The 12,312-nt window shown below is 49.6% G+C and overlaps 1 protein-coding gene across 1 annotated transcript in view; it reads right to left on the reverse strand.

Moving 5' to 3' along the window:
* Positions 1 to 3,779: 3,779 nt before the first annotated feature.
* LANCL2 (LanC like glutathione S-transferase 2) overlaps positions 3,780 to 12,312 on the reverse strand; it is a 43,796-nt gene continuing 35,263 nt past the window's right edge. The window contains exons 8-9 of the mRNA XM_074146262.1: positions 11,321 to 11,393; positions 3,780 to 6,924 (exon numbers count right to left, since the gene is read on the reverse strand). Of these exons, the coding sequence (XP_074002363.1) occupies positions 6,809 to 6,924; positions 11,321 to 11,393 (189 nt within the window). The 3' untranslated portion in view covers positions 3,780 to 6,808. The remainder of the gene's footprint in view (positions 6,925 to 11,320; positions 11,394 to 12,312) is intronic.

Genomic DNA, 12,312 nt, shown 5'->3' on the forward strand with positions numbered 1-12,312 from the left:
AATAGTTTATTTCTTCAGTGGTTTTGAGGTCATTAATTGGACCAGTCTGTCTACAGATACCAGAACACCTTGAGGTTTGTTTTGGATTATGTAAAATCGATTGGCTGCCTGATGAGTCCTAAGGGCGAACACTTGGGAGAGACACGTCCTGGCTCCTCCACGCCCTAGAAACGCACCTCTTGGGCAGACCAGACCTTCTTCAATATTGATTTAGGGGGCAAGCTGAGGGTAAGGACGGTGGGCAGGCTTTGTCACGCCACCGGCCGCGGCGGGGGATGGATGCGGGCAGCAGCGCCAGGCAGCTGGTCCTGAGCTGCCTGGCAAATGGGGTGCAGGCTGGGAGGTGCTCAAATGCTCAGCTCGATGGGTTTGGGCAGAAAAATCAATCCATCCCAACCGCCCAACGGCCGTCCTCGGCTCCTGCAGCCCTGTCTGGCGTGGTGGCAGTTGGAGGGCTGGTGGAGCTGCTGGTGGACTGGAGTAGGTGCTGCTCCAGGGAGATGTTTCGGTAGGGAGAGGTTGGGATATGGGTGACCTGGTGGGTGGCAGAAGGGTGGGAGTGACCCAGCACCAACAAAGGGACAGAAAAGATCCAGTTTCTAACAGTAAAGGCCCGAAAGTTTGCTTGGTTAGCACTTTGCATGACGCTCTACAGACGTTGGTTATCAGCCTGGGTTTGCTGGTGGGTTGCTGTCGTTTGAGGGGGGAGAAGAGGAAGAATACACTTGTAATACTGTCTTCTTCTAATTAGCGACCGTTCGGAGTAAGCAGGGGTGTGGAGCGACTCCATGACCATGGGACCAGCCTCGCTGATGCTCTCTGTCCTGCCTCTCCCAAAAGGCCTTGGGAATTACTTTCCTTTAGCTCACCCCCCTGCCCCCAGCTTTGTGTGCTCCACACATCTCCTTCCAGCCCTGCAGCAGGACAGCGGTGGCTCGTTCAAGATGATCCATCCCCCCTCCCAAATCAGAAGCAACGCAGCAATGGGGATTGCTGCTTTGTCCTTCAGCAGGGCTGTAAAACCTCTTGGAGCCATCAGCCCAAAGCTCACCCTTCAGGCACAAAGGGCTCTGGCCACCTCAGGCTCACACTGAAGGCCAGGACTGACTCGTCAGAGCGGCTCCCAAGCCAAGGAGATGCTTTTTTTTTTTTCTTTTTTTCCCAGGAAAGTAAGTTTTCTTCCCATAGGGTGCCTTCCCTCCAAGGTGCTTGCTGCCTTCCATGCTATTGAGGATAGAAGAGGGCTACAAAAATGATGAGGGGCCTGGAGCATCTTCTTTTAGGAGGAGAGGCTGAGGGACTTGGGTCTTTTTACTCTGGAGAAGAGAAGACTGAGGGGGATCTGATCAACACCTATAAATACTTAAAGGGTGGGTGTCAGGAGGATTCATAAATTCATAGATTGGTCCAGGCCGGAAGGGACCTCCAAAGGTCATCTAGTCCGACCTCCCCGCAGTCAGCAGGGACACCCCCAACTAGACCAGGTTGCCCAGGGCCTCGTCGAGCTTCACCTTGAATATCTCAAGGGAAGGGGCCTCAACCACCTCCCTGGGCAACCTGTTCCAGTGTTCCACCACCCTCATGGTAAAGAACTTTTTCCTGATATCCAATCTAAATCTCCCCTTCTCCAACTTAAAACCATTGCCCCTCATCCTGTCACTGCAGGCCTTTGGAAACAGACCCTCCCCAGCCTTCCTGTAGCCCCCCTCAGGGACTGGAAGGCCGCTATGAGGTCTCCCCGGAGCCTCCTCTTCTCCAGGCTGAACAACCCCAGGGGGCCAGTCTTTTTTCAGTGGTGCCCAGTGACAGGACAAGAGGGAATGGGCACGAACTTGAACACAAGAAGTTCCATCTCAACATGAGGAGGAACTTCTTTCCTGTGAGGGTGGCAGAGCCCTGGAACAGGCTGCCCAGGGAGGTGGTGGAGTCTCCTTCTCTGGAGACATTCCAAACCCACCTGGACATGTTCCTGTGCAACCTGCTCTGGGCGGACCTGCTTTGGCGGGGGAAGTTGGACTAGATGATCTCCAGAGGTCCCTTCCAAATCCCATATCGTTCTGTGATTCATCAGCTGATGGGACAGGGCTCGGGCAGAGCTCTTACCTGACACGCTTCTTCCCACTTTTCTATCCCACCCGATTCTGAGGTTACTTACAGACAACAGCACTTTGGTGGTTGAGAGCTATTGTGCAAGAGAAGCCCCCATGTATTTATCTCATTACAGCTTCGATGAGAGGAAGAAAAATAAATTTATATAGATTTTCTTCAGGTCTCTACCAAAAATAATGCTATTAATTCAAAAAGGCAACAGTTGCTCTCGGTGGCAGAAGGCCACGAGTGGCACATGGGGCTTTGTGAAACAGAAATACTGCTCCTCGCTTGCAGAATACTTGAAGTTTTCTTCTGTTAAAGCCTAAAACATGAAGATTTCTCAAAGCTGGAAAACAGATGTTTGTCAGTGGGACAGAGGAAATTTGTGTATGTGTCTTTAAATCAAGCTTTAAGGCTTCAGCTGCAAACTGTTCAGCAGGACCGATGGGACCAGACAGGAACGCAAGGCTTTGCACTAAGCAACCTATACTAAAAAAAAAAAAAAAAATAATCACCTGGGAAGAATCATTCAGGTTGGAAAAGACCCTTGGGATCATCGAGTCCAACCATCTTCCCTATTCCACAAAGTTCTCCCCTACACCATATCCCCCAGCACCGCATCTAAGCGACTCTTAAACTCATCCAAGGATGGTGACTCAACCCCCTCCCTGGGCAGCCTGTTCCAGGGTCTGATCACTCTTATTGTGAAGAATTTCTTCCTAATGTCCAGTCTAAACCTACCCTGTTGCAGCTTGAATCCATTCCCTCTTGTTCTATCGCTATTTGCTTGTGAGAAGAGACCAGCACCAACCTCTCTACAGTGTCCTTTCAAGTAGTTGTAGAGAGTGATGAGGTCTCCCCTCAGCCTCCTCTTCCTCATACTAAACAGTCCCAGCTCCTTCAACCGCTCTTCGTATGATTTATTCTCCAGGTCCTTCACCAGCTTCGTTGCCCTCCTCTGCACCCGCTCCAGCACCTCCATATCTCTCTTGGATTGAGGTGCCCAAAACTGGACACGATACTCCAGGTGTGGCCTCACCAGTGCTGAGTACAGGGGCACAATCACCTCCCTACTTCTGCTGGTCACGCTATTTCTAATACAAGCCAGGATGCCGTTGGCTTTCTTGGCCACCTGGGCACACTGCCGGCTCATATTCAGCCGCTTGTCAATCAGAGCCACCAGGTCCTTTTCCGCCAGGCAGCTCCAGCCACACTTCCCCAGGCCTGTACCGATGCGTGGGGTTGGTGTGGCCCAAGTGCAGGACCTGGCACTTGGTCTTGTTGAAGCTCATACCATTAATGTTGGCCCATCCATCCAACCTATCTCAGTCTCTCTGTAGAGCCTCCCTGTCCACGTGCAGGTCAATGCTCCCGCTTAACTTGGTGTCATCTGCGAACTCACAGATGATACACCCTATGTCCTTATCAAGATCGTCAATGAAGATGTTAAACAGAAATGGTCCCAACACCGAGCCCTGAGAAGCAGCGGTAAAGAAGTCTTCAATGCCGGTAAAAGCTGAAGGTTTAAAAAAAAAAAAACCCACACCATTTGCCCACACTCGGGCACGCGTTTCATCCTGCAGGACTCTGGGAGCGGGAGGTGGTTCAGCAGTGGGATCGGTGGGAAAGCTGGAGAGCGCTGGAGAGAAAGGAGAAGCACAGCAAAACCAAAAAGACTCAGAGGAATTACCACCACACAGCTCGATCTTTACTAATAAAGCCAAAGAACAAAACATCAGCATTGGGTTTTGGTTTGGTTTTTTTTTTTTTTTTTTGCCTCTTTTTCTGCCCAAAGAGCAATCTCCATTTTTAACACTACTGCTTTTTGCAACAGATGGACTATTATTACACACAGACAAAGCAAACCAGGGAATATTAAGACGTTTTCCACATTTTTAGTTCGATGTGATTTCTGGAAACAACGCCTTGGTGAAAAATGCGAGTTTGTTTTGTTTTTTTTTTTCACCTTTCTTATTGGGCCACCTAGAGATGACAGCGCCGGGACTGACAGAAAGGAGGAGCCACGGGGGAAGTCACATCGGGAAGATGAAGTCGGTTCCCGACTTGGTAACGTTAAGTTTCCAGCCTTTCTCAATTCCGAGAGGATTCTGCGGAGAAAGACGGTGCCGGGCCCCACCGCAGCAGAAGGCTTCCCAGGGTACAGAAGGAGCTGGAAGCTGACTTGCTCATTATTTCCACGGATGCACTCAAGCACCTCGGAGATCTGCTCAGTGTTAAACCATTCTAAGCGTGTACACACCTATATATTTTTTTTAAAACCGGCAAGTTTTCATTCCCCTTGGGCTCCAGCCAGCCCAAATCGCTTCCCCCCAGGTGCCGTTCCACGCTCAGCAGCCAAGGCGCCAACCTACGTACGGAATAACCCAATGAAAATACCTGCCTGTCGACCCCACCACATGCTTGGGATCTGCTGGGAAAGCCCGTGGCTTCTGCTCTGTGTTTGCGGGCGACTCCTGAGGACCTGGCAAGCCCCTTCCCTGTTACCCCACCCCACGTGCTCTGCAGTCCCAGCGGAGGGGAAGGAAAGAAGGGGTAGGGGTGACGTGAAACAGGATCAGGGCTGGTGTCTACCTCCTTTGCTAGGAGTTCTGAGAGACTTCACTCCGGGCCCGTTTCCTCCCTGGCTTATTTACGGGCAGGATCTTCCACAGGCTGAAGAAACGAACACAGAATTAGACCTTAGCGTGCTTGCCAGGGAGGAACATCTCATTTGAGATGGCCTCTACTGGTCCATTCTACGCATTGCCTTTTCCCCTTCCTCACTGATGCCTCCGCTTTCTGCTGCTCTGCTCCCGTTTGTTCCACCCCAGCCGCTTCCCAGACCGCTTCCCTCAGTCCCACTGCCTTCCAGCATTTTCCCTCGTCGCCGGCTGGGTTTGGTGCCCCCCAACTCATCTTCTCCCCTTTGCCAGAGGGATGGAAAAGTCTTCTGTGTTTCAGTCCTACCTGACAAACCAGCAGAGGAGCTACACTGCGACATTAAGTTGTCCCTGCTCTTGCCCAGCAAAACCGGGTGTGGAGATGATTAACATCCCAACGGATTTGGCAACAGCAGCCATAAAAGTTCAAGGAAGTCACCCGCCACCGTTCAGAGATTTATGCAGGAGCAACAATGCATCTCCAAACCTCAAACACTGGGGCTCAGCAGATGGCCCGCGGGTCACGTATATCCCCACGCACGCCTGAAGGGTCAAAGTCTCTGCCATCCCTCACACCTGTACCCGATAGAAGGTATCAATTAAAATAAGCACCCGGAATGAGAAAGCAGAGGGAGAGCTGGGGGAAGGATGACAACAGAGCCCAAGGCAGTGAGTGGGCGCTACACTTAACTCACCTTTCCCAAGCAGGAAGGGTACGCGCTGTCTGGAACACGTAAGCCTGCTGGAAGTGTCCCACGGCATGTCCCACTTCTCCTCCCAAACCAAGAGCTCCGATACTCGGGATGACCTGGAGGCAGGTCTAGTATTTCCCAACCCCACCACACTACAAGGGGGAAGCAAAGCGCTAGCAGGACAGTTAAAACTAAGGGCAAAGGGCTTTTTCCGTTTGGATTTTTAAGATGGAATCCACGTTACGGCCTCTAGCAACGGTTTCATGTTGCTCATTAGTCTTCTGCAGCCTCCAGAAGCAACTGGTATTTTGTGACTCCTATCACACTGTATGTGCTAAATGCAGCAGGGCGAGGAGAGGGAGGGAAGGGACCAGAACAAATCACCACCTTGGGTCGGGTCGGAAGCAACAGTCACCCCGAGTTACCAGCCCGACAAACCGCCCTGGCGCCCCCCCCCTCCCCCCCCCCCCCAGATGCTGCAGGACAGCTTTATTACAAATCCAGGTACGGGAGAGGAGAAAAGCACAGTTACACCGACCCTGCTCTGCTCTTGGCAGCAGCGGGAGGTTCGTAGGGGTGACTCCATCTTCAGTTCGTTAAGCTCATGCCGTGGGATGGGGCTTTGCAGAGGCGGGGACAAGCATCTCCACCCCTGCCGTAAGTGCCTATCACGCTTACCAGGTGCAGGTATCAAAGGGCTTTCCAAAAAAACCTCCCACAACAGCAGCAAAAAGACAAGTCAGGCTCCTTCCAACCTGCTAAGTTTCTGAAAACTGAGATGGGCTCATAGCTCTTCACCGAAAAATGCCCATCTCCGTCACCTTAGCTTCTAGGGACTATGGAGAAAAATGCAGAAAAATATGAACATATAAACGTTTTTCACCTCTTTTTAAAGTCGCCAGCTCACCAGTGAAGCTGGGCAGTGTCCTGCAGCGAACTCTCTGGCGTAAGGTGGGACTCGGCGGGTAACCGCGCTGCAGAAAGCAACACCGCTGTTGTGAGTCATGCGCCAAGGTACAGGACAGGGATTCACACGGAGACCAGCTTTTTGCTAACAACGAAAGACTCGAATCAACAGACAACACCAATAAACGTGCAGAGCATGTCAAAGACCTGAAGAAGACAAATACAACAGGAGAAAGTTCAAAACTTGACTTCTCTTGTCCTACGTCTGAAGGTATCACTTCAACGGAACTTAAATGTGGCTTCTCCTGTTCATGCTCTAATGACTTCATGGTCCTTTGAGGCGGGGGCGGTGAGAAAAGGGGTTTATCCATCCATCGGTTCAGGGTCCAGTTGGTTCAATATCAGAGGCACTAAGCAGTCTCATCTCTTTTGGCATCAGTTTCCTTTCAAAATGATCTTTTAGCTGTCCTGTTCCACTTTGTTTTCCCTCCTTTGAGGTCCAAGTTCAAACGCTGGAAACCGGGAAGTCTCCGGTACTGAAATATCTGAGAGGAAATGAATAGCTCCAGCCATGCCTACAACATAACAAGAAAAGAGATCTTTGTGCATCTTTGACATTAAAGTATCACAGTTGACAGTAAAGGCAACAGCGCCTATTTGAACACCTCTCCACTACATCTTTTTTTCAACAGGTGAACTTAGGGCTTATAGAAAGGCAAGTTCACAGAATCACAGAATGATATGGGGTTGGAAGGGACCTCTGGAGATCATCTAGTCCAACCCTCTGCCAAAGCAGGTCCACCCAGAGCAGGTTGCACAGGAACGTGTCCAGGTGGGTCTGGAATGTCTCCAGAGAAGGAGACTCCACCACCTCTCTGGGCAGCCTCTTCCAGGGCTCTGCCACCCTCACAGGAAAGAAGTTCCTCCTCATGTTTAGATGGAACTTCTTATGTTCAAGTTTGTGCCCATTTCCTCTTGTCCTGTCCCTGGGCACCACTGAAAAAAGACTGGCCCCATCCTCCTGACACCCACCCTTTAAGTATTTATAGGCGTTGATCAGATCCCCCCTCAGCCTTCTCTTCTCCAGACTAAAAAGACCCAAGTCCCTCAGCCTTTCCTCCCAAGAGAGATGCTCCAGGCCCCTCATCATCTTTGTAGCCCTCTGCTGTCCCCTCTCCAGCAGTTCCCTGTCCTTCTTGAACTGAGGAGCCCAGAACTGGACCCAGTGCTCCAGATGGGGCCTCCCCAGGGCAGAGCAGAGGGGGAGGATGACCTCCCTCCACCTGCTGGCCACACTCTTCCTGATGCCCCCCAGGATGCCATTGGCCTTCTTGGCCACAAGGGCACATTGCTGCCTCACGGCCATCCTGTTGTCCACCAGGATCCCAGGTCTTTCTCCTCAGAGCTGCTCTCCAGCAGGTCAGCCCCCAACCTGTCCTGGTGCAGGGGGTTATTCCTGCCCAGGTGCAGCACCCTGCACTTGCCTTTGTTGAATTTCATCAGGTTCCTCTCTGCCCAACTCTCCAGCCTGTCCAGGTCTCACTGTGTGGTGGCACAGCCTTCTGGTGTGTCAGCCACCCCTCCCAGTTTTGTGTCATCAGCAAACTTGCTGAGGGTACATCCCATCCCTTCATCCAGGTCACTGATGAATTTATAGAAGAGGACTGGACCCAGTACTGACCCCTGGGGGACTCCACTTGTTACAGACCTCCAACTAGATTCTGTGCCCCTAATAACCACCCTCTGAGCTCTGTCTTTCAGCCAGTTTTCAATCCACCTCGCTGTCCATACTGTTCCATCTGTACTTTGCACAGGAAACCAAGTTTTACTTGAAAAGATCAAAGACAAGAACCAAGATCTCTCTGCCACCACCTTTTCAGCTGCACAACCTCAATCCTACTTCCATTAAGAGAAAGCAAATCCCAACTTGAAACGTCCCTCAGAATTTGAGCAGCTCTTGCTCCTCATTTCACTGGCTAAAAAAACAAAGGCGAAACTTTATGATGCTTGCGATGAACAGATTCATTTGTTTGCTGTTCATCAAGAGGTCATCCAGAGCCTGCAGCACTAACTCTTGGAGTGACAGACAACAGAGGCACCCTGGCAGCAGGGCAGCACACAAACACAAGCTCAGCTTTATGGTCAAGCTAAAATCTTATTTTATGAATAGCTAAGCACATACAGAATCACAGAATATTTTTGGCTGGATGGGACCTTTGAGATCATCGAGTCCAACCAACAACAAAAAAAAAACCCAACAAAAAAACCCCAAAACCCCACCCAAACCAAAAAAAAAAAAAAAAAAAACAAAAATCCCAGAACACCAAACACCAAACCCAAACCAAACGCCCACAACCACACACAACCCCACCCACAAACAGACACAACCCAACAATCTCGGGCACTAGAGCATGCCCTGAAGTGCCATGTCTACACGTTCCTTAAATACCTCCAGGGATGGCGACTCCACCACCTCCCTGGGCAGGCTGTTCCAGTGCCTGACCACTCCCTCAGTAAAGTCATTCTTCCTGATATCTAATCTAAACCTCCCCTGCCCCAACTTCAGACCATTTCCTCTGCTCCTGCCATTATTCCCTTGGGAGAAGAGGCCAACACCCACCTCTCTACACCCTCCTTTCAGGTAGTTGTAGAGGGCAATGAGGTCCCCCCTCAGCCTCCTCTCCTCCAAACTAAACATGCCCAGTTCCCTCAGCCTCTCCTCATGTGACTTGTTCTCCAGACCCCTCACCAGCTTGGTGGCTCTCCTCTGGACACGCTCCAGCAGCTCAATGTCCTTCCTGTAGTGAGGGGCCCAGAACTGAACACAGCACTCGAGGTGAGGCCTCACCAGTGCCCAGTACAGAGGCACCATCACTGCCCTACTCCTGCTGGCCACGCTGTTCCTGACGCAGGCCAGGATGCTCTTGGCCACCTTGGCCACCTGGGCACACTGCTGGCTCGTGTTCAGCCGGCTGGCCACCAACACCCCCAGGTCCTTTTCCGCCAGGCAGCTCCAGCCACTCTGCCCCAAGCCTGTAGCGTTGCCTGGGGTTGTTGTGACCGAAATGCAGGACCTGGCACTTGGCCTTATTAAACCTCATCCCATTGGCCTTGGCCCAATGATCCAACCTGTCCAGGTCCCTCTGTAGAGCCTGCCGACCCTCAAGCAGATCAACAAACAAAGGAACCTTCCTGAAATACAGCATCTGATGCAAATGAAACGCTTAAAACAATCCTGTAAGATGCACGTGCAACTTGCACTGAAAGTGTGCTCGTATGTACAGAATTGCACAACATCACACATAATTTTGGCTACAAAAAAAAAAAACCCAAACCAAGACTTTTTTGTCTCAAATTTGAGACTCCTAGATTTTTCTTTAAAAAAAATAAATCACTGAAATTGAAAAAAAAACTAAAATAAAAGGGGTATGTTGGCATTAAGGCACAAGTCATCCTATTGTTGGCATTACTTCACCTTCTGGATAAACTTCAAAGCTCCAACACAACAGATTCCCTCTACCAGTGCGTGCAAGGGAGCTCTCAGGAATAAGAATACTTACACTTTTCTCCCTTAAACATTAAGACAATAACTCTGTATTTAGAAGGGGTGCACGTAACTACTCTCCCCTTGCATTCACACCTTGGATGGGTTTATTTGTACGATAATCCTATTCAGTCCCCTGTAATTTCTCGTATTTGGGATAGGTGGCACACTAGGCTCATCGTTCATGAAGTAGAAGCCCTCCTTTAAATCCTACTTGGGTCTATGATTCCTTGGTACCGTGTTTCTCAAACATAAGGATGAGATAAGGAATAGAAATTAAACAAATAAAAATACAAAGCTCTAGGAAAGTATTTAGGAACATCTTTGAACTTACCGAAAAGCCCCCAAGGACTCCGTGTTTCCTTTCTGTTCAAGTGATTTGGGTTCATGTTAAAACCAGCTTTTCCTTGCTTTAGTATTGCAGCAGAGAAGGGCTAGTTCTGACAAACCAGCAACTACTTTAAGACCCCCTACCCACAGCTGCCTCTCTGCCCCGGCCCTCGGCGACAAAACCTGTTGCCCAGACTTCTGTTTGCTTTCAGCAAAGAGGCATCAGCCACAGCAGATATTTATTTCAGAATGACAGGGGCAGTGGCTTTACACTGGAGACTGCTGAAATGCAATCAAAAGTTTAAGTTGTGATACTGAATGGATTTCTATTGCATCAAAAGAAGCGTGGCCAGCAGGTCCAGGGAGGTGATTCTGTCCCTCTGCTCTGCTCTGGTGAGACCCCACCTGGAGTGTTGTGTCCAGCTTTGGAGTCCTCAACACAGGAAGGACATGGACCTGTTGAAGCAGGGCCAGCTGAGGGTCACAAAAATGATCAGAGGGCTGGAGCACCTCTCCTGTGAAGACAGGCTGAGAGAGCTGGGGTTGTTCAGCCTGGAGAAGAGAAGGCTCCAGGGACACCTTACAGCAGCCTTCCAGTACCTGAAGGGGGCTACAGGAGAGATGGGGAGGGACTCTTCGTCAGGGAGTAGAGCAATAGGACGAGGGGTAATGGTTTAAACTGAAAGAGGGGAGATTTAGATGAGATACTATAAAGAAATTCTTTGCTGTGAGGGTGGTGAGACACTGGAACAGGTTGCCCAGAGAAGCTGTGGATGCCCCATCCCTGGAGGGGTTCAAGGCCAGGCTGGATGGGGCTTTGAGCAACCTGGTCTGGTGGGAGGTGTCCCTGCCCATGGCAGGGGGGTTGGAACTGGATGGTCTTTAAGGTCCCTTCCAACTCTAATCATTCTACGATTCTATGATTTTTGTGTGTCCCCTGTCTTTCTTTTAGGCAGAGGTGGTGGTAAGAGGTGGGTCTATTTTTAATAGTAGAGGAACCCACTAAAGATTTCCCAACTCCTAAGAACGAGCCGAAGCTGCAAGGTTGCCCGTCTTTCCTGTGTAATACAATACCATTTGCAACACCATCACTTTACCTTCAAAGAGAGAATAGGGTCGGTCAGGAATACGACATCCATGTGCACCATACTCCAAACACCATTCAGCAAACTGGGGGAAACATTAAAAAAAAAAAAATTATTTTTTAATTTTTTTTTTTTTCATTTAAGACTGTTTGATGCAGGCTTGAGTATCTGTGTATCTTTAATAGGTACTAAATGTAAAATAACGTTAAGCAGAGACACGATATAGAAATCACTGTCTGAGACCAATTCGTCCCACTTCAACCATGATGAGGCTGCAATTAGGTTTTAGGATACGTATTTCCACAGCACGAATTTCGGTTTCATAACAATGTAATTAGGTGGGCTGTACGTAACTTCTGCTTTCTGTAAATCAACCCTTCTACATGTCGATGAGAAATGCTATGAGAACAGATATGTTCAAGTTTCAAGGGGAAAACTTTTTAATTCTGTAATATCACTTTCTTATCTGTCTTGTTGCTTAATTTATCCACACGCTCAGGAGTCAGGGTTGGTAAATGCATTTTGGTTTTCTTTCGCTTCCATGCACCAGTTTAAAGGATTAAATCTCTATCTGCCATTATTTAGTTTTATTTATTTTCTCTCCCCCAAGCCTTATGAAAATGACAATTATGGACATCACTATTTTGCTGCAGAAGATGGAATACCATTAAAAAAGAGTTACCAGTGTCTTGTGTTTGACCAGCACTGCTGGAGTAGCTACACTGGACATACATGACTTAGGAACCGCATCCGGATCCATTTCGTGGCAACCATCTATGTCTCCTTTACGGTTCCCCAGAGCACACAGGGAGCCACAGGTTCCCCTGGCATTTCTGTGCTTGGAAGCAAATCACTGATATTCGAAATGCAGCGCGAAGATTCCTGCAAAGCAAAGAACTGAGAGGTCTCTCCCCGCTCCCCCTGCAATTTGGGCAACCTGTGAGCCAACGGATCGTCCTGCTCCCTGGATGTGAGCATCCCCCAGAGCCATCAGTCTGTTCAAC

Source organism: Numenius arquata, chromosome 4 (genome assembly GCF_964106895.1).
Source record: "Numenius arquata chromosome 4, bNumArq3.hap1.1, whole genome shotgun sequence".
Classification (NCBI taxonomy): domain Eukaryota; kingdom Metazoa; phylum Chordata; class Aves; order Charadriiformes; family Scolopacidae; genus Numenius; species Numenius arquata.